This window comes from Tachysurus fulvidraco, chromosome 10 (assembly GCF_022655615.1).
Source record: "Tachysurus fulvidraco isolate hzauxx_2018 chromosome 10, HZAU_PFXX_2.0, whole genome shotgun sequence".
NCBI classification, from domain to species: Eukaryota; Metazoa; Chordata; class Actinopteri; order Siluriformes; family Bagridae; genus Tachysurus; species Tachysurus fulvidraco.
The window spans coordinates 8,313,456-8,341,157 of record NC_062527.1 but is presented as its reverse complement, the minus strand read 5'-3'; the positions used below and the strand labels follow the sequence as shown (position 1 = coordinate 8,341,157).

At 38.0% G+C, this 27,702-nt stretch overlaps 1 protein-coding gene across 4 annotated transcripts in view; it reads left to right on the top strand.

The window, feature by feature from the left end:
* Positions 1–27,702, top strand: part of pot1 (protection of telomeres 1 homolog) — a 38,425-nt gene that overhangs the window by 5,899 nt on the left and 4,824 nt on the right. For 3 of the 4 annotated variants that reach the window (XM_027173468.2, XM_027173469.2, XM_047819820.1), the window contains 9 exons: positions 5,925–6,056; positions 6,184–6,256; positions 7,403–7,476; positions 9,847–9,954; positions 10,108–10,155; positions 11,623–11,728; positions 15,378–15,508; positions 15,764–16,054; positions 16,962–17,117. In XM_027173468.2, the coding sequence (XP_027029269.1) occupies positions 5,937–6,056; positions 6,184–6,256; positions 7,403–7,476; positions 9,847–9,954; positions 10,108–10,155; positions 11,623–11,728; positions 15,378–15,508; positions 15,764–16,054; positions 16,962–17,117 (1,107 nt within the window). In that variant the 5' untranslated portion in view covers positions 5,925–5,936. Of the gene's footprint in view, positions 1–5,924; positions 6,057–6,183; positions 6,257–7,402; positions 7,477–9,846; positions 9,955–10,107; positions 10,156–11,622; positions 11,729–15,377; positions 15,509–15,763; positions 16,055–16,961; positions 17,118–27,702 lie in introns of those variants that run through there. The other variant, XM_047819821.1, reaches the window with a different exon arrangement.

Sequence of the window (27,702 nt, the reverse complement as noted above, 5' to 3'; positions counted from 1 at the left end):
TGGTCCAATAATACAATTGTGGAAGAAATGTTAAATATTTTTAAACAAGCATTTTGATCTGGGCCTGATTTGGTGCAAGTTATTCCTCATATATCATCACACCATAACCTTAGGCAGAAAAAAAGTCTGTCGAGTTTAAACGTTATGATTAATGTAACATTTAAATGCCATAAAATTCTGGCTGCTGCTATCAATGTGAATAGTGAGCAAAAGCCAAACACCTACAGAGAAGGGAGAGAGAGTCTGATCTAGATTAACTGTGTCATAGCATAGAGATTGATTTATTATTATTATTCATTATTGTTTGCAAACACTATCTTGCCACTGTTCTCAGACACTTTCTGGTGCACCCTCTTTCTCCTCTTTTATAATTTGCAGCCCTTACAGTGCCTTCTCTGAGTTAACTGCTCAGGTGGACAACTACACCATCAGCTGTCGTACTGACCTGCCACTCTCTTGAGTATGCTGATTGGGACACAGCCTTTAAGCTGTCAGTTTAATTTGTGCCATGGAGAAGTGTGCAGCATGGGCCACTTTACTAAATGTCCTTCTCAGTACCTTGCAATTGTAGTCTCTATATGGAGAGGTTCCCAATGCTGAAGAAAATTGGGTTTTTGCAAATTGTTTCGGTTGTGTTCTTTGCCCAACTAGTACAACTGCACTGTGCGCTTCTCTCAGCATTTAATTTGTTAAAATGCATTTAAGGTAATTATGACGGTGGCAGTCTGTGGGTGTCCTAGACTGCTTACTGTGCATTATATGTCTAAATTGTAATGACACTAATGGTGTACCAGGGTTGGACAAAGCAGTAGTCCAGATGCATTAGGGAATCAGCATTTGTGTGCAGGTTAGTAGTTTTTTTTTGTTCACCTTTGCCCAGGGGATGAGATTAAACAGCCAAATATGACAAAATAACTGACTTTTTAGAACATTAGCAAACCAGAGTTTTTCATTTGGTGGTGTGTAGCCAGATTTAAATGTAATGTGCTACACTGTTGTATGATTCACCTATAGCTGTGATACTGTAGCTAGTTAACTAGTTAAAACTGCAGAGTGAAAAAGAAAAATGCACAAGGCTGTTTTTTGGTGTTCAAATTTTTACTGTCAGATCCGTGTTCCCGCTGTATGCCATAATCCAATTTCTGTATTTTGCTATTTGATCCAATTTGTCTTCATCTCGTCTTTGTGTTGAGCTTGTCTTTTAGGTAATTAACAAATGTATGTGTTGTGAGTTTCAGAGCTGCACAAAGCACAGTGTTAAGTGAATATCTGAAAATCCTGCCAAAACAAACAAACAAACCCTGCCCATGTTATAGAATGCACACTGCAGCTTTAAACACTATCTCTGCTGCCCTTCAAGCCAGACTGCACTTATTTTATATAGGCCATTTGTAATAAAATCTTGAATCTAGTTTAGGCTAATTGATCTTTGTTTGGCGTGAAGATGTCCAATAGGGAATTCATTACGCTCATTATGTCTAGAATCTTCTTCTCTCTTTTTTTTTTTTATTGTGCATTGTGAACAATAATGTCTAATTCACTCCGAGCTGGTCTCTTTCCTTTTGTGTTCCATTCCGAAGGCTTCAATTACTAGCTGGCGAGAGGGGCAGAGGAATATTCATAGGCTCAACCATTTCAGTTAATTCATCTAACAATGTGTAACATGCTCCTCTCATCACAGAGGAAGACGTGTTATATAAACTGTTGAAATGTGTCCGACCTTGTAATTACCTGTTATTTCGTTTCTCAGATTGTTTGAAATAGAATCTAATGGCTTGTTTTTCACAGATAAACACATTTCTTTTTGAGTCTCTTCAAGCAATCTTGCTTAGAATTTCCAGAATCCTTAACTTGACATGTTTGAATCCTTTCTTTTAAATTCTTTTAATTTGGTTAAGGGTTTAAGTGTCAGGATCATGCTTGGACATTTACCTGTTGGTTCTGGCAGTTGCGTCTTGTGCCATGTGTTTTTGTTTACATTTTGTGTTCACGTGTCTGCCCTGCCTTAGTGTTAATTCCTTCCCGCCTTATTGTCTTCCCTATTTATCCCTGCTGCGTAGCCTTTGGCACAGCGGAATCCTTGTCATCGTGTTGTCTTCATCTTCATTGTCTCTGTTCGGTTTTTCCCAGTTTGTGTAATTAGTTTTGTAGTCTTTTGAGTTTCGAGTTCTTTTCCTTCCCCAAGTTTCTTTCCCCAGTTGTTTTCCGTTTTGTGCTATGTTTTGTGAATAAATCGTGTTTTTTGGGTCTGCATTTTTATCTGTGAAGACACCCCAGTTTTCTGACATTAAGAACTTCTTTTTTTTCCCCTCGCCCCATCCCACTTGGCCCCCATTCCCTTCCAATTAGGTGACTAGGACTGTCGGGTCATTGTACAGTTTCAATTGCGCTCAGAGTTCAGGTGCTTGGAAGCCAAGTTATAATAATAATATATAATAACAAAATGAAACTTCTATTGATTTATGGTTATAAGTAAGAGTGCTTATTTCCTGACATTAGCATCACTTATTCTGTGTCCTGCTAGAATTATATAATCCTTATATATTATATATAACGCCTATAATCAAGGCATAACCCATCATCAGTGACAAATAACTTTTATTTATTAGGTTATATGTACAAGTGTAATAATAATATATTGCACCTTTTAAACTATCGATTTGTACTTTAAGCCTAAACTATAACATCGAGGTTCTGATAGACGTCATGTATTAATCCCAGTTGGCTTTGTGGCTGGTGGTTTGTCTGTACACTTCTAAAGAGTTTAAAGCACCTGGGGCAGAGGAAGAGCTCTCTGGTCATCTGATGTTGTTAGTGGAAGCTAAGGCCAGTTTAAAACAGGTCAGGATCTATAAAATGACCGTTGAGGGGTTGTTCTAGATTTACTCCACTTGCTGTTTTAGGATAGGAAGTTTGTTTTGTAGCTAGATGTAACCGCAACTTAACTAGTCAATTAACTCGATTTTTGTTTGTGGAAACAAAAGCTGTATCTAGATCGCATTTCCAGTTAATCGATATTGATAATCAATTATGTCTGGAGAATACCACTGGAACTAAATGGCTTTTAGCAGGGCAGTGACGTCTCCACATTAACGTCTCCACAAGGAATTTGTTAGGAAGTCTTTTTTTTTTTTTTTTTAAATTGTAGTCTCTGACCATGTGAGATGTTTGTGCTTTTAATGTTGCTGAAATAAATTGCTAACTCATAATTGGGAATTGATTGTGCTGTGTAAAGTGTGCATCGTTATTCTTTCAACCGTGAAGCAATATACATGAGTTCTGAGAGGTGTGAAGCTGGCAGGTAAGAGGCAATGATATCTTTTCACCTCCTCCAGTGTTTTATTGAGGTGGTGGAAAAAATGTACTTACTAAAAAAAAAGCACACACATACTAACTTGTGCTGCACGATTAATCATATCGCAATCGCGATATTAAGCCTGTGCGATTATATGATGCAAAATGCTGCGATTTTATGAAATAAATAAATGCATGTGTGGACATGACAACCCATTCTCTCTTAAAGCTGTTTGCGTATTTCATACACTACACCGCTATCCGCTAATAAAAAAAAAAGACCAGCGAGTTTCAGTTTAGGCAGTGGCACGTGTGGCGCAGATGGTCATGTCGTGACTTTTTCCGGTGTGCAGAGCGGAACGGGTAAAGATGGATGCCGAGAAGATGGACACTGAACTGGTGGCCAGAAAAAATGCTACCTCTGTTATATGTAGTGTTAATTTCGTCAGACGAGACGAAATATGTTCGTCAACAAACTTTTTTTCATGACTAAGACGAGACGATGACAAGACTGCACCACTGTCCAACAACGCTGACTAAGACTAAATTAACATGCATTATTGTTGACGAGAAAAGACGAGACAAAAATGTTTTGTATAAAATAAAAACTAAGATAAAATCTCTCTTCATTTTTGTCTACAATTGTCTGCTATTTCATCAGCTGTTACGCCTTTAAAATATTCAGAACGAGTTCGCGGCTTCGCACTGTTGCTCAAGTTACAGGTCTCATACACCTGTGGCTGCAACATGAAACTGCTGAACAATTGTATTGCTTCCGCTAAAGAAAATAGTGCGCTCCGTCTCTACGGTTAGAATCCTGTGTGTCCATTCCATCGCTCTGTTTTTCATGGCAACGGTGTGTTATAGTTAGCAGCGGTCTGTTATCAAGAAATAAGAGTGTGTGCATAGAAAGAATTCGTCCACACGCCGCTCAAAAAAAATAAAACTAAAAAATCCTGAGCGCAAGTCCACCGTCTAGGCGGCTTTTTGCGTTAAATTATATTCCTGTCGCTGCGCAGGCGCTTTTATTGTACATGACAGCTTATGTCCCGATGACCGGTCTTTGCATTACGATTAAAAGCAGTATCAGTAAAGTAAAAAATGTGATGTGCAGTCAAGTTCGAGTGTATGTACTGTTTAAACGAATGTTCTCAACTTCCCACTGATACCTTTGTGATTCGTGGCGTTCTGACAAGTTTTATAGCCTTGATATTGTTTCTTATTCAAAAGTGGTGACAGAAAAAACTCAGCACCCCACACCTGAAACCTCTTCCCCTGTCACAATCACATCATAATCAAAATTAATAATTAGGCTAAAAAGCAAATGTATATGTAAGGGAAATATCATCAATAATGGTGTGTGCAATACCATGTATAACTTGCATTTAAGTTGGTAATTTACTTTAATCTGTGTGTGCATTTTCCTTGAGAACCAAGCAAGTTGACTCATGATACCATTTGTTTATTATATCGCAATCGCAATATTGACCTCAATAATCGCAATATGACATTTTCCCTAAATCGTGCAGCCTTAATACTAACACTAAGACACACACTAACGCAACATCACATGTATATCACATGTTAAACATTATAGTGATACTGATATCGCAGAAGCTTGCAGTGTACAAATGAACTCTCTACCGAGGTATTTTATTATTCTGCTCAGAGTAATATGTCTGCTTTCTGTGCGTTCTTAGGATGTTTCGGTCAATAAATGCATCGGTATGATCCCCAAAGAAATACAATTTTGGACAAACTAATGCAGCCGACAATTTATGACACCTTGCAGGTTTTCCAGTCGGATTGAATATATTGTAAGGCACTGCCATTCTGAAAAGGTCTGACCGATGACATGACAAAGAAATAAGAATCTTGCATGCTTAGTATCCAGGCCAATGTCTAAAGCCTTCCGAAAGAGTATGTAGTTGCCTTTATCAAGGTCGTCTCACAGAGAAAACGATGTTACTCGGATTCCATTATAATCGGCGTTCACATTCGTATTCACTTTTGCAATCACAAATTACAGCAATCACAGAATGATGGATGTTTTGGAAATCTTTTCAAATTTCACCTACATTGTGCATTCACCTAGGAAAGTAAAGCAAAGAGTGTAATCCCGAGAGCTGATTAAATTGCCCATTATAATGACAGCAACTGTCGGCTTGGAACATTTTCTCATATGCCACCGTTTCCTATTTGTACTTTTCTATAAATAAAATAATAATATAGTAATGTGATCGTATCGGCGTGTGTAAAGTAAACATCCGAGTTTGCAGGAAAAGATACCTGCTAGACAGTGGCTTATGCTGTGAGAGTTTCTAGTTATATCATAGAGGTTATAGAGTTATATCACATACTGTGAATAAGGCTAAAATTATATGTATTTAGATCATTGGACCATATGTCATTATTATATAGAAGGCTATTATACAGGAGATTTAATGAACTGCACTTTCGTGTGTGTGTGTGTGTGTGTGTGTGTGTGTGTGTGTGTGTGTGTGTGTGTGTGTGTGTGTGAATTTGTCAAAGTGGTGAAAAGCTGTGATTTAGTTTTCACTGAGTTTTACATTACTGTGTTGTCTGTGCCAAAATGCTCATGCGCACATTTGTCATTGATTTGATTACAGATCCTAAGAGCAATGCCGATCCACACAGTGAAATGCGCTTCTGATCTGGACACAAGTCTCCCTCAGCACTTCCAGCGGATCTCCATATCAGACCTCAAGCTCACGTCTGACTGTGTGCAAAGGAGTGTTAAGGTAGCAAATTGGCATCCTTAATGTTATGACTTTTTTTTTTTACTAAAGTAAAACGAATCAGCTTAGAAAAACAGCAAAGCCGTAGCTGCCTGACTGCACCGTGTGTGTCTTTGTTCTGTTTTCACAGGGTGAAGTGGTTCAAAAGGGCCCTGTAGTGTCTAGCAGACAGAGAGAGCACATGCTAAAGGCTGCTATCCAAGGTGAGCTTCTGATTAAAATGCCCAATAAGGCTGTTTAATGCAGGCTGTCATGAAGCGAGTAGTTATATTGGAACTTTGGCCTTGATTCCGAGGTTAGAGTAGGCACTACCAGGTTTATGATAGACAGCACAAATCAATTTAATCCCACAGAGAAAATGCCGTTTCAGAGCTAGAGGAAAGCTAGGAACTCCTTGATCCTCAGAGGCATGGTCGCAGATTATTATGAGAATGCTAATATTCTCAAGCATAATGCGGTCTGAGCTGCTTGTCCTGCTTCCCCTTTGTATAGTTCTGCTGCATCAGACCTGAGGATTTGAATGTAAACCAGGGCTCCTTCATGTAAAGGGAATCTACATTTGCTTGAGATTACCAATTTTGGGTCAATAGGAGAGATATGTTAACTTTGACCCTCTTCATGCTTGAATTGCTTAATCACTTAAAAATACTTTAAGCAAACACAAGCAATCTTCTTTCACCCCCCCCCCCCCCCCCTCCCAGCAAGGGCAGGTCAAAATATAATACTTTCTTGCAGCCTGAATATTATTACAAACATTACAAATTCTTTTGGCTGTGCAAAGGTAACGCTATACATGTTAGCGTCCCATGTGCAAGGTATGTCCTTCATAATGTAAATAATCTGTGAAATTCTGCTCAAGGCAATTCTAAGCCTCTTGTAGATGGAAAACAGTCATGATTATCATGGCGTATGTGTAATGTGACAGCATGTGTAACCATGACTCCCACCTCCTGTCTGTTTATTTTTATAGATTTAGTCAGAATTTGTTTGTGAATTTAATATTTAGTACATAATAATAAACATTCGATTAGGGGAAAATGTGTTCCTGTTTGCTGCAACTTCAGTGCCAATCATTAGTTCTTCCCTTACAGCTTAGCTTCCTGATGTCATTTCTTCTCTTTTGTGCACTCTGTACACTCACTGCACTTCAGGTGCACGCAGGATGTGGTTCCAGTAATTACATGAACATTTTTTGTGCACACCTAACCTAAACGCATGGTGTGGTTAATGCATTGGCTCCTCATTCTTTCTTTGTAGTAATTGAAATGTCTCAAGTCTTAAGTGTATATACTGTAACGTATGTAGCTTTTTTTCTTTCTCCCTTTTTTTCTTTACATTTTATTTCCCAGATAAAGACACGTCAATCAATGTCATCTTTTTTGGTACGCTAGCGAAGGACTTCTCACAGACTGTCAGACAAGGGGTAAGCCTCTGCTTTGACGTATTAAAAGTACCTTTTATGAAACCTATGGTGATGTTTATGAGTCTCCTTACGGGCAATCCCTAAGCTCGACTTAGTTAAATTTAATACCATTAGTAAAGAAAGAGCTGTGCAGGAATAGTATTAGAGCATAATACGATTATACTTAATACTTTTAGCCAATGGGAGTTCCACTCTTAGTATGTTTTAAAAAGGTTTGTATAAATAAGAAGTAGTATTTATGATGAATTTGAACAGTACATTGTTCACCGAGGCCTGTAATTAAATCCTTCTGTCTCCAACAAGTCACAAGCAAAGGGTATTCTGAAGCAAATAATTGTGGGAACATGATGGAGAAAGCACTGCAGTACTATAACAGATTTGCTGCATTGAAAATAAAAACACAACACGATCACCATAGTTTGGATTGCCTCCCTGCTGGCTGTGTGACAGAACAATTCTCCCTGAGAGACATGTCTTTTAATCTGAACCTTGCTGCTTTGCCTTATGAAATGCACTGCATTTTTTTTTTGCTCTCTGGATCCTGTCCTCCTATCCTTTCAAGCCCTCGTGACTGCCTTATCTCTCGTTTTGTTCATTAGTCCAAGAGCCGCTTTTTCATCAGGAGCCCTCCACTGTGCCTTATCCTCGCTGTTATTGTTGGTGTTATGCTGAGCGTGACTCGCTGGCTTCTTGTTTGTGGAGTGGGCTAAGCTCCCAGATAGCCTGTGGAAAGAGCACTTCTTTTGTAATGTGAGCTGATGCTAAAACCCTGGACGTGATTACAGTAGACACGCAGCGGCTTTTATAAAGGCGGCACGCTCCACTTAGCCAGTTTGCTTTCCTGCATTCATAAAGAAGGATTTCCTTCCAGAAAGGAGGCATACACTTCAAATATGTTTGTGTGTAGAGAGCGAGACGCATTGCTCTGTCATTAAAACGGTTGCAGACAGTGAATAAATGCCCAGGTGTGATTAGTACATGGGTGTGGCAAAGAAGCTAGCTCACTGAAGAAGCAAAAGGTTTTACAGCAGATGTTTGTCCATATAGAGAGACTGGAGTACAGCTGGAGAACTTTGTCAGGGGCATTTACAAATCGTAATTATTTCAAATGGGTTAATATGGTTCTTTAAACAGATAATGATTTGAACTGAAATAACAACCTGTCGATTGGAATTGGAAAATATTTTAAACTTGTTCCAGCCAAGCAAGTGACACTCTGGACTCTACGATGATAAATTCATTAGCTAGTCAAAGCTCCAATGTGCTGCCAAGAAGCCTAAAAAGTGGAAGTCAGCATAATGTAATGACTACATAACTAGTTACACTAACACAGTGTTAGGAAAATGGATGAATCATGTAGCACCTGATTGTGTCCTGACAAAAAAAAAGTCAGCATGGCACCAGTTAACATTTTGGCCATGAGGTTTGGTGGATTGTCCTTACATCACATGTGAAAGTTTATGTCATGGGTTTTGTTTAACTGCATGGTGACTGCATGTTGTGCTAAATGTCTTTGGGCTGCTGCACACAATTTCATGATTGTTTCCAGGTTTATGTGCTTTTGTAAAAAAAAAAATCGTCTATGATCCATGTTCTCCAGACCAAAGAGTGAAGTGCAGCAGGCGCTAAGAATGAATAGTGTGAGCTATCGTAACAACATCAAGGTTCATCGCACCATGTTAAGTTTAAAATGCCACTCAAATCAAAATTGGTGTTTTATCTCTTGGTGTCCTTGTACCTTAGTGTTCCAGACACCTATATTACAGTGTATCTGCAGCTGTTCAGGGCTGAATATGAATACAATTCCGTCTTTATACACTGTTAAGGTTCTCCATCGGTAATAGGGAATAAAAGGCTATTGTTAATCTCTTTGCTGTTCTCCGTATTCAGCTAGTTGGTTAAGCAGTTGCCGGGACTGTTTAGATTTGTGGGTGTGGCCTATAACTAACTTGTGTAAGTCACTCAAGCAGTACAACACATCCTCACCACTGACATCCTTCATCACTGACTCGATGTTCCAGAACGAAAGAATCAAATCACAGCAAAAAAAAAAACTGTTTCGGGGGGACTTTAAACAGGTACAAGTTTGGAGCAAATGAAAGTTTTTGTTTTGTATAATAGCTGTGTTTAAACTCTTGACCTTGGTCATCAAACAACAATTAGCTGGTTCTCCTGTTCGACTGGAATGAAAGTCTGCAGTCATTCCAGCTTTTTATAAATAAGATTCGAAGGCCCCCGCTTCACTGAAGTCCATAAAACCAGACACAACTGATTCCCTGAGCTCATTCCCATCCCCAAGCTTAAGATCAATGTACTGGCATTGTGCTGTTTTTGATGATCTTTTGTCTGTCTCACTTGATATTGCTCTAGGACATTGTTTTATTGTCTGGCTTCACCATCAGCAAGTCACCCACTGAACAGACTGACAGGCTGCATCCATGTCTTCTGGAGATGAGGAGCATTGATGCCTGTGTGCATGTGAGTATCTGAGCCTAACAATGGCATGCCTTTCTGTTTGAACTCCACAATCTTTGAGTAACTTGGCTTGTTTTTAACCAAAAGAAGATAAAACACTGCCTCTGTGGTTTGTTGTATTTGCATACGATTGAGTTCATGCGGTGTGTTTCGCAGGTGTACTCATCTTTTGTCTCTGCTGGGCCTGCTGTTGTCAGCTCAGAGGTACTGTATTTGCTTGCATATCGTCCTAAATGCAGCACTAAGTCTGATACTACATTTCGAAGAAGAAATATGGCTAATATGTTTAAAAGTGTGCTTATTCCAGTGTGCTTTTTTTTTTTTTTTTTTTTTTTTTTACCCAAAACATTTCTTGGCAAGGAACAAGCTGATTATATGTAAAGAGCAGCTAGTATGAGACGGCAGCCGCTTCCCCGTGTGTGCCGTTATTCCTTTTATATCAAACAGATTGCAGTTTTATATTAGGCAGCTGACTAATCCCAGTCACATCCTTTCTAACCATTTTGGTGAAGTTTCTGTGGTATAAATGGAGCAATTTATATAAAATCCAGGTAATGCTGCTTCTCCACTGCATATTTGTTGAGTAGCAATTGTTGCAGATAAAATATATCACCACAATTATCTGCAAAGTTGCATTTCGAAGGAGTGCTTTTATTTGTGTTTATGGATGGGATCACTCTCATTACAAGTAGAACTCAAAATCCATAAATTATGTTTGTAAACTGTTTCCATTTAAATGACTACTATAATCATCTGCTGTAGCTGGAGGCATTGCAACCGATTTCAAGCTCAGTGCTCTTCTTTAAGGAAGCACAGCCATATCTAGTCCTTGCCAAGCTACCGGCTGGTTTCGTTCTTGTTTAAATAATAGAAACGTTTTAGCATTTTGCAAAAAGCTTCCACTTGCATGATTTTTGCCTGGCCTATTTGAGAGCCTACTCCATTATGTTAATGTGGTATTTTCCAGAACAATAATGTGTGGTTGAACTGTGGTACAAATTGCCTTCACATCACTTGTGGTACCAGTCTAAAGTTTGTAAAGACATGAATGTGTCAAATATGTTTTTCATAATCAGGGAGAACTTGTGACCTAAAGGCATATCCTTCAAATTCAACAAATATGAAGACTTGATATCTTAATATCAAGTCATAATAATAATAAGAAGAAGAGGACGAAGAATCTTCATTATCCTGAATGATCTTTATTTATATGGCACCTTTCAAATTTGTGTTCATAGAAATGCCCCCAGCAAATAGTTAATTTGTTCCTAGCTTAGTAAGAGCAGCCATTGAGTGCTGAACATATGTGGGCACATCAGCAAGTCTGTTGGGAAACTATCCCAGCTGGTCCCCTCATAAAGAGTCTGACAGAGCGCCAGCAGTGGGCCAAGCTGTTATTAAGACTTCGACTTTGGTCACTGCATAATTCTTTTCATAGTTTAGATGTATTCCAGATTATCTCAATACAGGAAAAATAGTCGAAAGTAAAGAAAAGCCTTCTCTGTGTAGGTGTGTTCAAACTTTTCACAGCTACTGTTTGACTGGGAAAGTTTTTTACACCCCGGTGCTACAAGATTGCATTCAGGAGAAGCTGACAGTAAGCTCCTGTGCTTGTGTTTATTATTCATGCACGTCGCTATTCCTCTACATAACGCTTTTCTCTACATTCAGTCCAGGTACACGTATGTCCGTTTAAGTGAACTGAAGCCCAGCAGAATTGTGAACGTTTATGGTGTGGTGACCTTCTTCAAACAGCCTTTTCCCACCAAAGGCACAGGTGAGTCCCCAAAATGCAGTATTAAGGTTACATTGTTGTTTGTGCCCTTAAGCTCATGCTGAGGCTAAGGGAAAGATCTCCACAGTGTCTCTGCATGCTCTATAGCTAGCAGTTATAAATTTTTCATTTATACAAGCATACAGTAAAATACCCAAAACTACATACAGTCTCTAATCGTCACATAAATGCAAAGTAATGCCTATCTGTATATTTGTTTGTGTATGTAGTATATGTATTAATTAGTGTTTGTTTAAATTTGAATTAAATATACCTGCGTTGTTGAGTATTGCATAAATTAGCAAAAATTAACTTAACAACTTGTCTGTGAATGCTGATAACTTACTGAACTCTGGTTCTACTCTTCAGCATGTTTCTCAGCCACAGTAGTGAGTTTTGCCTGCTAACAACTGCAAACTTCTTAAACCTGTTGATTCTGAACATAGATGCTCACTGATGAACATTAATGTTAACGTCATTCAGCAATTTAACTCGCGTTATTTAATGTCAGTAAAGGGAATTTAAATATAAAGCATCACCTTTATTCGACCATTTTACCATTTCTATTTCTGCTTTATCATCTGAAGAGAAATCCGTAAACAAATTTGTAATAAATTGGAACAAAACATGTTACTGACAAAACATGTTACATCACTATAAAGGATTTCAATCATTTCAAGTTCAGCTGTGACCAATGTCTGTGCTGTTGAAGAAGGACCCCGACCCTGGAGGTGAGAGGCGAACGTGCTAACCACTAAGCCACCGTGCCAACCCCCCCCCCCCCCCCAATCTTTTTTATTTATTTTATTTATTTATTTATTTTACATGTAGATACTTTCTTGTTTTTAGACAGGATTAGAAAACTTTTACTTTTATGTGCTTCAAATCAGCGTCCATAATCAATATACGTCTGAGTGGTGTAGCAGCTCAGGCATCTCACACACACACACACACACACACACACACACACACACACACACACACACACACACACACACACACACACACACACACACACACACACACACAGACAGTATATAGAGAAAGAGAGAGCACTGATTTGTCCTGTGAAATATGCTGTAATTGTTTGCAGGCTAACAATATATTTAAATAATGTTTCCACCTTCTATCAACGATGTCAGTCCTTCATTGTCCTTTCATAATCATCAAACCATCAGTAATTATTAAACGTGTTTTTAACACCGTGTGTACAGTTGATTGACCAGATGGTGTGGGTTCATTTTGTAAAAGAGTACAGGCTTTATATTATTCATTCTAATACCTTATCATTTCTATAGTAACAGTCATTCAAGTCTTTGTGTATGATCTGACACTGCACATAATCTTACTCTTAATAATAACAATCTAATTAAAAACGTGAAGAAAAACATAACGGTTGATGTGGTGAAGGTTTTCCCCCCAGGTCTTTATGTTTGGAGCACTGAGTCAGGCGTCTCAGGTGTCCTCATGGTGCTTTGTGACATTTTCCAACATGGGAGCCTTTGAGATAAATGTATGCTTTTCAGTTTCCCAGGAAAATGGCAAGATGTGGTTTTTAAATGATTGAGTTCCTTGTTTGGAGAAAAAAAACAATGTTTTTGCGTTGCGCTGTAAATGATAACATGACCTAAATTGTCTCAGTGATGTTCTGCAAGTTTACTTATAACTACTTAGAAAAGAATGCCATGTTCATTAATGAATCAAAATTATAGTTGGCAAATCATTTTGATCTATTTCACACAACACACTTTACATCATGCTGTTATTAGATAATACACTGAGGTAGTAAGCTGAGTTGTTCTGTTCCACATCCTGTTTGAAACAGCACTTGGGAAATAGACTGATGCCTCCGGAGGTTCTGGATGTTGGACACTCGTCACATTATATGTGGAAGTCTGAATGGGGGCTTTAGAACGGATGTGTGTTGGTTGCAGTGGTTCATGTTTATCAGGCATCAGTCATCTTCAGCTTTCATACTAATCATAGGCCTTACATGATCAAAGTATGTTCACTACTTTGAACCCTCTTAAAGAACTCATGAATGCACAGTCCTTTTGATAAAATTCTTAGTTCATTCTGACCATTTTTCCTTCTTGCCCATCTCTCCTTTCTTTATGTATCCTTCAGCCTGAGACTCTAGCATAAAATCCTTCTAATCCATGGGACGTGGTGTAGGTTACAGCAAGCGATTTGATACAGTAGCACAAACAAATTAGAGCTCTTCCACTTGAACATGGAGAGAAATGTATATACTTTCTCACTTTCCCATTGAAGACATCTCTGGCTTCAAACTGCAATTGTGTGTACAGTACCTCCACCCATTCAGATAATTGATCCTTTTAAAGGATGTGTCTTGCCGGTATCTTGTAAAGTCCTGAAAATCAATCCTTATTTCAGTCAAAGGCTCCTGTCGATGGATCATTGAGATGAGCAGAGAAAGTCCAGGCTCTTGTCCAATTTAATCAGCACGCAGGATTGGGCATTGTGCACATGTTTTCTGCCCAAAGAGGCAAACACTTCATTCTAAATCGATGCTGTAAGTAAAAGGTCATAGCAGAAATAACAATCAGCGTTTCAGTTTTGAAACAGTAAACCTGATTTAACGCTTCTTATCGTTAAACATTAAAAATGTTTGTTTATTTTTTGCAACATTTCACTTCTTTCTCCTCTACTTAATTCTGTTCCCTCATTCAAGGAGAGCAAGGAAAGCTGAGAGTAGAAAATGAATGCGAGTGCTTTGTTGCCGTTTCAACAGGTTTTCGCTGCGTTCAAAGCAAATAACAGTTTGCAATTGAATAATGAATTAACCTTATGAATCACAGATTCTCCATCTGGCAGCGTTTGTGCTGTAATGAGACTGATGCTTAGGTACTCAATCATTCCTTGAAATATTTATTGATATTAATTTAACCTGCAAATGATGCTACAAGCACTACTGAGTGCGATAAGACTGATTATTAGACTCTCTTGTACCAGGTATCCTCATATTGTACCCATTAGTTATTGTAATCGTTTTCTGTGCACTGAACATTTTACTTTCTTGATCTGAATCAGTTAATAGAAAGAACAAAATTAAAACCAATGTCAATATAGGCAACATGTGATAAATAGCAATATCAATAGATACCTTTTTATATAACAATAAAACAACCAGACTAAAATTGTGTCAGTCCCCAACAAAACAACTCTGACCTGTCATGGCATGTCCTCCACAAGGCCACTGATATGTCTGGCACCAAGACCTTAGTAGCAGATCCTTTAATTCCTCCAAGTTGTGAAGTGAGGCCCCCATTAAATGGACTTTTTGTCCAGCACATGACACAGATGCTCTAACACTTTGAGATCTGGTGAATTTGGAAGCTCAGTCAACACCTTGAACTTGTCCTTTTCCTCAAACTGTTCCTGAACAATTTTTGGCTGTTGTCAGCGTTGCTCCTTACTATTCACCTGTCAACGATTTTAATCTTCTGGCTGATTGTGTGTGTGTGTGTGTAATTGGTGCTTACGGTTTTACTGATAACTGCTCGAAGGTAAACACTTGTTCAATATGTTCACCATTTAATTAACTACCGAAGCTGATATGTAAGGTAATATTGTCAGTTCTGTACACCTAAGCCACCCTGATCACCATGGACACATTGATTTTCTATAGATTACTGCTCCACACTGAAGATCACAGACCAGTCAGATGCTAAAGTGAGCTGCACCATTTTCAGTGAAAGGCTTGATGACCATCCGAAAATATTCCGAATCGGAGACATCATTCGTCTTCACAGAGTGAAGGTGAGAAGGTCAGAGGACTGTACTGTATTTACCAACTTTGGTAGACTTACTCATTCACATTAACCAGGCTAGATTTAAACCGTTGGAAGTGCTTCTCTGATTGCATCCACTTATGGTGTAATTACTTTATGAGTGCTAAGCACTGTAATGGGCTCTAATCCCTACGATTACTGTTGATTAAGGTCTATTTAAGCAATATGTGAGTCATTTAAATATTCAGTGTTGCTAAGAGTGTGTTGGAATTTATGTACACAGGCTCAGGTGTTCAACGGATCCATGACCCTATTGACCACTTTAGGCTGGTCTACTGTCACATTTGATGGGATGACTGACAGCCCTATCGAGCCACGATCATCAAGTAGGACTTTCCATTTTGGTGAATCGGATAAACGTGCAGTGGAAGCGCTGCGCCAGTGGGCAGCAAGGCAAATTCCGGCCACTGAGCCCACTGTCCCCTTGTCTTCAGTACAGCCGAAGATGTTTTTTGATCTGACCTGCCAGCTGCTAGCCAAAGCCAGCATAGACACCAGATGCATACTGCTTAAGGTGCGGTACATAAGACTATTTATTACACTTTAATGCCATAGCTAAATCCTTATTATCTTGGAGTTATATGAACAAAGTCCACTAAACACTTTTAGCTGTTTGAAACAGAAATGGTTGCTTTTGTAATTTTTCTTTTTTCTTTTTTCTTTTTTTTAGTCCTAATGTAATATCAAGATGAAATTGAGTGTCTATCTCACAAACAATGACATACCACATGAATTATTACATGCACACTCACAGTCCACTTTATTAGGAACACCTGCACATTCACAGTTATCTAATCATCCAGTAATGTTTTAGTTGCATAATGTGAAAAAAATCATGCTTATACAAGTCAAGAGCTTCAGGTAATGTACACATCAAACAGAAAAAAGGGGTGATATTTATGTAAATAGGAGTCTGGAATGATTGACCGGTGCTTTGAAATAGTATTAATTGACTGTTTCTGGAAGCCCTGACCCTTTTGCAATTTTTTCATTAGTAATGATTTGTTTAGTGTTAACGAGGCTTTAGAACTGCACCTTCTATTTCTTTCCAGTTAAATGGAGAATGTGAAATAAAATCTGTTAATGTATGTTTGACAAGTCAAGTTTAGACACACATATAGTTGCATATGCACACACATAATCGGGGAAGTTGTGGCAGGGGGAAGTCATGGCCTAATGGTTAGAGAGTGTGTTCACGGTCTGTGTGTGTGTGTTCACTGCTGTGTGTGTGTGTGCACTTTGGATGGGTTAAATGCAGAGAATGAATTCTGAGTATAGGTCACCTTACTTAGCTGTATGTCCCTTAGAATATAATGCAATAAAGTCTGACGATGCCACCTCCTATAGTCCCTGAAAGTGTTAAATGCTTTATCTATCACCTATAGACAATCTAGCACCTATAGTTTACTTCTGTTGCTCAGGTCTGGGATGGGACAAAATGTGCACATCCTCTGCTCAACATGGCTGTGGCACCAGACGCTTTAGAGGGAGAGGCCAGAACCTCTCTTGCTCGGGAGAACATGATCGCTAACGTTCTGGTCTACGACAACCATGTGGAGGGAGCCAGTAAGTTGAAGGTAAGGAGAAAAAAAAGTTACTGATGTCATATTAAATGTAGCACTTCGTCATAATGAATATTTAATCGACTTGCTGTAAACTGTAGCTGTGAAAATGAGAGTAGCAAGAAAAATAGCTTTTATATAGAAAAACTGTATTATGCATGTGTAATATGTTGCAACCTGAGCTTAGTGTTACGATAACTAATCCTATAACTCACTTTCAGTTGATCAAATATTAATGATATGATCACAGCTGTAGAGTGTACCAATTTTGTTGCATGTGCTTCATGAGATTTACCTGTACATCTGCAAAAGATCTCCAGCAAAATGTGTATTTAAACCTGTGGTGAGTGAGAAATGAGAACTGAGAAAGGTTTGCTATATGTGTAGCCGATTGTGAGTCACCTGTCACTGGGAGTCCAGGAGAGCATAATTGGCCTTGTTCACTGTGTGGAAAGAATGGCATTAAGCTGGATTTATATGTGCTTGTAACTACATATATGCAGGGGGCTTTTTTGGAAGGTTTGAAATAAATGTGACGTGTGTGAATGCGATGTTGTACCAACAAAAGCTGTGTGGGAAGTGTAGTGCAGTGTAACACAAGGCCCACAACAGGCTGAACCAGCTACAAAAACCTATCACACAATTCCATCCATGTAGGTTTAAGGACAATAACACTAACCAATTCTCCAATTGTGGTGACTGTTTAAAAAGTTGTATAGCTTTCAAGCTTAACACAAATTCTTTTGTTTGTATCATTAAGATTTGCACTTTATATATATATATATATATATATATATATATATATATATATATATATATATATATATATATATATATATATATATACTGAAGGTACAGGTACAGCTCATGAGGACAATTATGACATTGGTGGGAGATTTCTAAATAAACTAAATGGTCTTTCATTGAATGAGTGTTTAACATCTCAGTGCAGCTGCACAGTAACACATAAGCATTCCCGAATTGTGAAATAATTTCACGGGTTAATATCGATGTCCTAAAGATGGACGTGCCGTCTAACGCCTATCACTTTTAAAAGGGATGCAGATCTTTGTGAACAATGCTGCTCATGTAGTTGCTGCTGTGCACTTCATGAAATAAGCATGCGCTTGTCTCATCCCCCAGGGTGGAGTCTGCTGTGCAATAAGGGAAAACTAGCTGGTGGATGGTGAAAATGGGTTAAGAATTAAATAAGTCCTATTGCTCAATACATCAAGCAGTCTTGTATCTTGTCTAGTCATTTTCTCAAGCATAGGAGTGAAAAATATTTCCACTTGTATTAACTGTTACTTTAGATGCCCAGTGTTTCCAGTTCAATCACACATAACGAATATTATTTCAATATCCAGTGTTAACTGTCAAATGCTGATGGGTTAACTTAGGAAATCTGCTGGTTCTTATAGTAAATAAATTAATAAAATTAGATGCATATCTAGAAAAGACAACATGACACTTAATTCCAGGAGTCAGAATATTCCCAGTAAAGTTTTAGGAGATGGACTTTAAATTTCTTATCGCAGGAGCCAGATATTTGCAAGCTTTCTTTAAGAGGTCGATTGACCGATCATTCATCCATATTTTAATTTTTTTTATTTAAGTGAAGTGCTTCTCTTGTATGGAATGTGGAGGGCTGTCAGGGTTTGTGTGTGTGTGTGTGTGTGTGTGTGTGTGTGTGTGTGTGTGTGTGTGTTTGTGTGTGTTCATGTGCGCATGTCATGTCCTCCAAAAGTATTGGAATGGCTTTTTAAAAAAAATTTTTTTTTTTTTTTAATTCTTTTGTTGCTATGCACTGTTTTGTTGAATTCCAGCTTGCGATTTCTGATTTTTACATCTAGATATAACAACATTATACCCAAATTTAGGTAGCTATTGGAACAGGTAACACATGATTAGACAACACTGGCCATTGAAGGTTTCATGCCTATATTCACACACATGCATGCCTGATTTCTCACTTCATAAGTAAGAGCAGAGTGTGAAGGTTGAATTAGCAGAGCAATAGCACAGCTGTACATAAAGTGTCTCAGTCCATGCACCATAACAAGAGACATATCAGAGTTCAAAAGAGGACAGACTGTTGTTGTGCATCTTGCTGGTGCATTTGTGGCCAGGACAGCAAGTATTTGTGGTGTATCAAGAGCCACAGTATCCAGGGTAATGTCAGCATATCACTACAAAGGATGACACATCCAACAGAAGTAACTGTTGTTGCAAGCGGAAGCTGTCTGAAAGGTATGTCTGGACAATAACCTGGATGGTATCCAAAAAAACAAAACCACACAAAACTCGCTACTGAATTAAATGTGCACACAGGGTCAGCATTCATGGTGCTTTTAATGATTTTAATAGGGCAAGCAGCTGAAATCTTGGGCTGTGGCCAATGTGAAATACGTGTTGCTGTTTGATGAGTCCACCTTCACTGACTTTCCCCACATCTGAGAGAGTTACGGTGTGGAGAAGCCCTAAAGATTCTTACCACTCAAACTGTTGTGGGCCCAGAATGAAGCACGAGGGCCGATCAATGATGATTTGGGCCAGAATATCATACCATTTGTCATCCACTGTTGTTATTTTCTTTGGCAAACATGGTCATTGTCTGTTGCTTTTTACACCTGTGGCTTTTTTTCTTTTCTTTCACAGGACATTTCAGATAGTTGAATATGTTGTATGCATTTAAAATGGCTCTGATCGATTCTTCCTCTTTTCTCAGCTTTTAAATTACTCGCTCTCCCATACACAGCTCTCTGGGGTTCATGTTGGTTTTTCCTTTTTAACAACAAATTCAGTCTTCACAGGTGAAACCCAGGGCTCAAACCAAGAGTAGATTTTCTGGGCAGCAAGAAACACCTGTAAGTCAAATATTCTACTAAAATATTTATTTTATTTTCAGATGTATGGTTTCAAAGCGATTGTTACGTGTTGTACCTTTCTGATCTCAAACCAAATAGCCTTTATATATTACCCTTTCCCTAAAATAGACAATTCATTTACTTCTAATTAGTTGGACACTCAGAACTCTAAGGCATTTTGAAGCCTGTCTTGACGGCGTTTGACTTCTTGTATAAAATAAAAGCACACAATGTTTCTTTTGTGAATGTCTTCTATAAATGCTTGAAGAATAAAGACTCAAACTACTGACAGCTTTTCTACTTTCTTTTTCTCTTTGTGTTAATATTTCAGAAAGAGTCTGGCTTTTTTATTTCTTTTTTTGTGGTTTCTTGGGCCTTGGAACAGTATGATTTTGGCCTTGGATTTTAATATAACACTTTAGATTATATTCTTTGGACTTGTATAGCTATTGCTGACTTTGTCTCTTAGTTTGTTCATTCTACATTGTTTTAGGGGAATAGTAGGAGTTTGTGCATTGGTTATAAAACAAAGGTTTTAAGGTTATTTCCAAGAGCCTATATAACTTCTGTCTTCTGGCTATAACTTCTGTCTGACCTTGTTGTCTGTAAGTGTGCCATTGCCATTTGGGACTGCACAGTGTGAAATTCTGAAAGATCGGACATCAAAGTTTTGACATCTCGGCTCAGGCAAAACTCTAATGAGAATCATTTACAGTTCTGTAGAGCTTTTGATTGAAAATTGATATAAATGTACATTTTTAAATCCTGTAACATTTTAAATGTGCCGTTTTAACCATGTGTCAGAATCTTGCTTTAATGTTACTCATACGACAGCACTGTTAATTCTCTAAAGTCAGTGCTCTTGATGCCGTTAAAGCAAACTCATGACAGTAGTGTCAGCTGATGGTTTTACATCAATGCACTCAATTTAATACAGTACAGTTCCTATTATAACTTATTCACAAGACTCGCATGACAGACTCTTCATATAATATAAGCTTTATCATAGATTGATTTTAATTAGAAACCTTAGTCATCAGTATTGTCATTTATCAAAGACATCAAATCGATTTCTTTAGCATTTATGTACAGTAAGTCTTGGATGTTTTTTGGCACTGGGGAGTCTTCATAGGATGCCGCACCTTCCAAGTTCTTGGTATGACAAACCTGTTGTTGTTGTTGTTTGTTGGAGGCTTAGATGTAATAGAAATAAGTGTTGGGCTGTAAGACGAATAAAACATTGGAACATTCTGCAAGAGCCTGACATGAGCTTGTCTTTGATTATAATCCAATAACTGCAGACTTCATAGTGTTTTGTTTCTTATCTGTTTGTTTAAGAGCAGCTTACAAAACCATCCCCAAATATGAAATAAGTCTATCCAGCTTTTGATTTAATTCCTTACAAATGTTTTTAAATGAGTTAAGCTATAAGACCTTTATTGCTGAACTGTTATAAGTTAAAACTAGACCACTGCTGCCTGCAAAATATTTGTAGTTTATATTCTATTGATAAAACAAAAGGGGAAAACTTCAGATTTTTGGTTCCTCCATGTCCTCATTATCTGGAAAATTTTCCCTTTAGGTTCTCTGTTGTTAAACATACAAGGTCTTGGAGTGATGTTCATCATTACTTCTCAACAAGAACAAGCAAATCAGTGCTGTTATTAAGGGTTGCTTCTTCCATCTGTGAGTTGTTGCCAAAAAAACATATTCTTTCCAGCTAAGGCCTGTAAATTTTGACTTGCTAATTTCATCATGGTTAGACTATTGTAAGTGGCTGTATGCTGGTCCCCCTCAAACTGTGCTATCCTGCCTACCGCTGGTTCAATATGTAGCAATTAGGCTTTTAGGGTTAAGAAAGAGGGATCACATCACCCTGTATTGGTGGTATTGGCTTCCCATTAAACTCAGAATAGATTTTAGAATTCTGCTTTATGTTTACAAGACACTTTCTGCTGCCATGCCCCAATATGTCAGTGATCTTCGTTTGTACTTTCCTTACGAGAGCACATAAATATTCTGATCAGCTTCTTTTGAGAGTTCCTTACGGTTAGGGTTATTACTAGAGGTGGGAGTAAGTCACATGTGCAAGTCACAAGTAAGTCTCAAGTTGAGTCTTTTTTTAATATTTGTCAAGCAAGTCTCAAGTCTCAAATGTGCGACTTAAGTCTGACTCAAGCCAATTCCCCATCTCGGAGTCGTTTAACTCAGGTCCGAGTCAAGTCTCAAGTCATGAATGTTAAGTCAAAGTCAAGTCGAGTTTTTTTTTAATATCTGTTAAGCAAGTCTCAAATAAGCGACTCAAGTCTGACTCGAGTCAAGTCATATGACTCAAATCCCCCATCTCTGGTTATTACTGCCCTTTTCTGGGGTTGGACCTAAACTACATTTCCCTGTGAGTTCAGCTTCTCCAAAAGCCATGTTTAAATCTTTGTAAAAACAGATTTTTTACTTTTCAGTATTTGAATAGGTCTTTTAATAGGTTGAAAAGGGTTAATACTTTAAGGTGTCTAATTATTAAAAATCATCATTATTATTGTTGTTGTTACTATATATTTACCCATAGCTTTGTTATGGCTTTTTTGTTTGATTTGTAAAGCACTTCTGCTGTGAAAGCATCGCTCGGCTTCGAACGTGCTGTAACATGAACATGCTCTTTAAACAAGAGCACAGGTTTTTAATAGGGTTCATGTCCAGAGTCTGAGAGGGCCAGTAAACATTTGTGTACAGTGTTGAGAAGAAAAGCCTTTTAATGAATGCCTGCTGTCTAATTCACCAGATAACCACAATATTTTGTTACTGTTATCAATCGCTGTGCCCCTGTCATCTGTAGTATTGTGTGAAATTGCTGGAGCTTTAGACTGGGCAGGAGAGAATAATAGAGTGAATAAAGCAAGCCATTAGGATTATACAGAATGAGAGAGAGAGTTTTACGCTAGTGAAGAGAGGGCCAAATCGATATGGTAACAGCGAGAGGTCCTGACTGTAACGGCCTTGATGCATAGCACAGTCACAAAGCCGTGTCACACAGAGTTGCTAATAGCCAGCTAAACAGCAGCTTCAATTACGCATGAACGATCCTAATAACTGTCTCACTCCTCACTTCAATGAGTGACTGTGTCAGCTACTGAATTAATAATTCTACATTTCATGGGGCTCTATGTAGAGGACGAGGCCTCAAACATTTTCGGAATATCAAAAAATTACCCAAAGCTCTAGTATCTCTCTCCCCCCCCCCCCCCTTTTTTGCCTTTGCATCGAGTGTCCCAGGCCAGTTTCCAGTGTTTCATCTGAAAAAGACTGCCTGGAGTAATAGCATGAAATTAATCTATGTCTGGAGCATAGATTGAAAGGAAAGCAGCCAGAGCCAGATTTTCCCAAAACACTGTAGCACACAGAATTTTGGTGCTTTTTAACATTCAAATAGATTTTGTATTGTGATGTAGAGTACAAATGTTAGAAAACTGTTAACTGCTAAAAGATGATTTATGCTTGAAAGCAACTGTTTGATTTAACATCACTTTCAAAGTTTTTCATTTGTATCACTAATGCTGCATTTGACAATAACAACTTAATTAATTAATTAAGTAAAAAAACAACAACAACATCTAAATAATGACCTCGAATTTGATTCCCTAAGCCAATTTATGTTAGCTCCTGGAGTTAAAGCTAGATGAGTAAAGCTAATGGCTAACTTAGTTAAAAATAGCCATTAAAAATCCGTTAAAAAAGTCGTAGTAGCAGTTAGCTACATGCTTTGTAATGAATTTATGCATTCTATAGAGGAAAAGTCGTTCATGGATGTTTTTGCTTACTCCGGCATTATGAAATTTTACTAAGGTACAGACAGAAATGTAATCTTCATGTTCTATACTTGTTCGCTATCTATGGTTAGAACCTCACAAAGAGCTTACAGCACTACATACAGATTGTGTAACAACAAAATCTAATGATAAATTGGCCCAATTGATCGTTTTCTATATTGATATGTATATATTGGAGGAACGCTAAACACAAATGATTAAAATGCTAAACTCAGTCCCTACTATAGATATATTGCATGGATGTGAGAAGAAGAATTGAATACATAGAAGCCTTTATTTTGTCACATATACATTATAGCACAGGGAAAGCCTTTTCTTGCATATAACAACTTTAGAGGTTGAGGTCAAAGTTTGGGGTCAGCCATAATACTGCACCCCTAGAGCAGAGGGTTAAGGGCCTTGTTCGAGAGCCCAACAGTGGCAGCTTGGCAGTGCTGTGGCTTGAACCTCTGTCCTCGAATCAACTAAACAACCTTTATGATTGGATGAAGCTCTAAATAAAAATTTATAAAATGTAAACATAAGTTATTCTTTTTTTTCTTGGAAATCTAATAAAGTAAGAATGCAACTATTCAATTTTAGTAACACTCATAAAATTGAAATATGGCGAGTCGATTCCACCCTTGGCTGTTGAGATTTTGTCATGCCATTTCAAGGTTTCCTTTTGACTAAGATACAGTTGTTAAAGGAATAAGTGCACCAGAAGAAATGCAAGTGCCGTTTTTCAGTGGTTGGAGTTGGCTCACAGCGGTGTGACATCCTGTCTATATTCACATCTGACTATCAATTATTCATGCAGAGAAAGAAAGAGCACATTGGCTGTCTGAACACACAAATGCTCTGTATGTGTGATTTCCTCAGACAGCAGGCTGATAACACATGTCTACCTGTAATGGGTTCTAGATGTTTATATGTAATTGGGTATGTATGTGATACAGATACTGTATGTAGAATACAATATAACAGTACAGTAGAATATACTGAATTATTGTAGCGTCATGCCACATCCAAAAGGATTTCTCTTTCACACTAAAATCTTTATAACAAAACAACTGATTGTGTAAATGTACTAAAGAAAACACCCTTGAATAAGTCCTGTTTGTATTGAATCGGACATGGCACGTGTATTGTGTACTGTTTCAGGAAATGCAGGTTTTAGACATTTTAGCTAATGTGTCTGGAAAATGTTTGCTGACATAACAGCACTTTTTTTTTTTTTTTTTGACAGAGATGAATAGAACGGAGTGCTGCAGTCATTCACTCGTGCATTTCCAAAGCCAGAAAGCCTCACAAAAGCTTAGGAGATGATGATGATGATGATGATGATGTCAGTCTGCTAGCCCATTCTTCTCTTATCAGAGAGTTGGAGAGAGTGTCATCTGCAATATTGTGCTGAAAATGAACATTTGAATGGTAGGGCAGTAGTGTCAGATTTGTGTTATGTCCTTACCGATAGCTAGCTGCTTAAAATGCTTAAATTCATTTTTTAGTCGGACATAATGATAATATAAATATGCAATTAGTTTATATTTTGGAACCATGAAGGTGCTCAAAGTAGATTATATTCAAAGCTCCATGTTATATTTAACATTTTTTTCCATGACAAAGCTGTTGTAATTTAATAACTTAGGAGTAAAAGCATGCTTTGGACTAAAAGTTCACCATTTGCTGGACCAAGGTCATCATAAATTGATTGGTTTTGGTCATAGTTATTGACTTTCTACTAAATGAAACTTTTGGCCATTTGGTTAAAATGTCCAAATAGCAACGTGGACAATAGTACTTTCCCCCCAAGAAATTCAAATCCTAAGGAAGTCATCTCAGTCTGTGACGATGAAGTTAATATTGTACTTTATACACATTTGTGGCTTGCTTTGATTTGACTTTGGGAAACTACTTTTTTTTTTAACCATATAGCTGAGAATCCAGTTGAATACCAGTGTTATCCAGGTAGCTGCAAATCTTAGGTTAATAGAGTTTTCCATGCTGGGAGCTGCGGTCTTTGTAAAGAGCACTACTTCATTCTAGCTGTTCTCTTCAGTTCCACTGAAGAGACCTTCACAAGTAATAGATTTTATGTTATTTTTTTTGCCCAGCAAATGAAGTGTCCTGCTGACACATATACCCTTGAAAACCGTACATGTGCACAGACAAACATTCAGATAAGTCAAGTATGATTCTACATACATTTCATTCCTCATTAATAGCACCTGTTACATCCACTTGAGACAAGTATAACAGACATTTCCAGGTAATAGTATTCCTGACCCACTCACCCATGCATTTTCTTTCTTGACCATAATTCTCTGAGTGATGATGCAGACTAAAATGTATGGAATAATATTCTGCAGTAATTCAGATGTTTAGAAATGTTTCTTATATAATAATATAATATAATATATAATAAGTGTGCACAGAAATCTCAGTATATGCATCAAAATAACTCCAACTGGATCCTCTATATGCCTTTCGTTGTGATTCTTAAACAATCAGTGAAATAAAGAATACCAAGGATTTCTTCAATTACTTAATTTTGATTGCTTCATGCAAGCAGTCTATACAAGATGTTTTTACTGAAATCAAACATGAAAATTAGCGCATTAAAACAAATCCTGTCAAAACATAGGCAAGGCTTGAATTTCATAGTGAGAGATTTTTTTTTTACTTCTATGCTGCAAAGTTTGTTACTTTAATGCAGCCAACATTTGTAATGCAAGAATTTCTCCCTCCTTTATTGGCAAGCCGTCACCCCAAACAGCCGCAAGCCAATAAATCATTCTGCACTTCTTCACTGTCAAATTGAGTTTTGTACTGCAAGGCACTAATGCAAGTATAGAGTAATCAAAGCAATATTGGCATGAAGCTAAAGCTCCAACTCTGGCAGCGAAGAAACTGCAGTGAAGTAAGCATCTGTTTTTGGCATGTTCAGTTAGCCTTTCAAAGATTACCAAGGTTATAAAACCTGAGGCCCAATCACAGTGCTGTTAAGAAGGATGGTGCAAGAGAGGCAGCAAGGGGAGAAGAAGGTATAAACTCTAATGGCAAGGACAAGGTTTTAACTTTGTGATGCTACTAGTAGACAGAAATGGACTTTAGCAAACAGAGCATATCCAGCTCTGGCTGTGAATGTACCACTTTGTTACAACCTCCTTAGACCACTGAAATCCCAAAAGTGCCAAATAAAAATCATGGCTGTGTACAAGCTCACAGAATTGAGACCAAAGAATATTAACAACTGGTGCAAACCATAGTGAATATCAACTCCAGTGCTCTATTATGGTGCTACAGTATATTCTGGTCTTTGACTCTGGTCTAGAGGCACAAGGAGGACAAGTGTGACAAGTGAAATCCCAGGAGCTTAAACTCTCTGACTGCTGCTTGTCAGTCAGAGTGAAGGAGGAGGGTTGGTGCGTCTGTCTCTCACTTGCGTTCATATCAAAATCCGAACATTCTCAGGCTCATATCACAACCCAAGTGAGACAGACGTGCACTCCTACTCTGAAGCCGTTCACTCGCAAGGTGCGTTTCCTTTCAAAGCACCGGCTTTTATTCATGATTCTTCCTAACCAGCACATCACCGGTGATCAAATGTAACGAACTGCATAGTAAATGACTTGAGAGCTGAATTGTTTGCACACTTTCATAATACTCGGGGAATCAAAAGTAAACCGTGCAACCAGTAAGTCCCTGCAGCAGCGTATCCAACAAACAAAGCTTACGCATCCTATTGATGCACTTGTAGCATATTCGTCTCAGCCTACACACCTGAGTGTTTGCAACATGCTGAAAATCTACACTGCAGTAAAGAGAAGCAGGTATGCTGTTATATAATACCACACCCTGCTGGCCATTGGGTTCTGTGTCTTTAACGTGGATTATGTATTTCTTTTCACGCTGCACAAACACCGA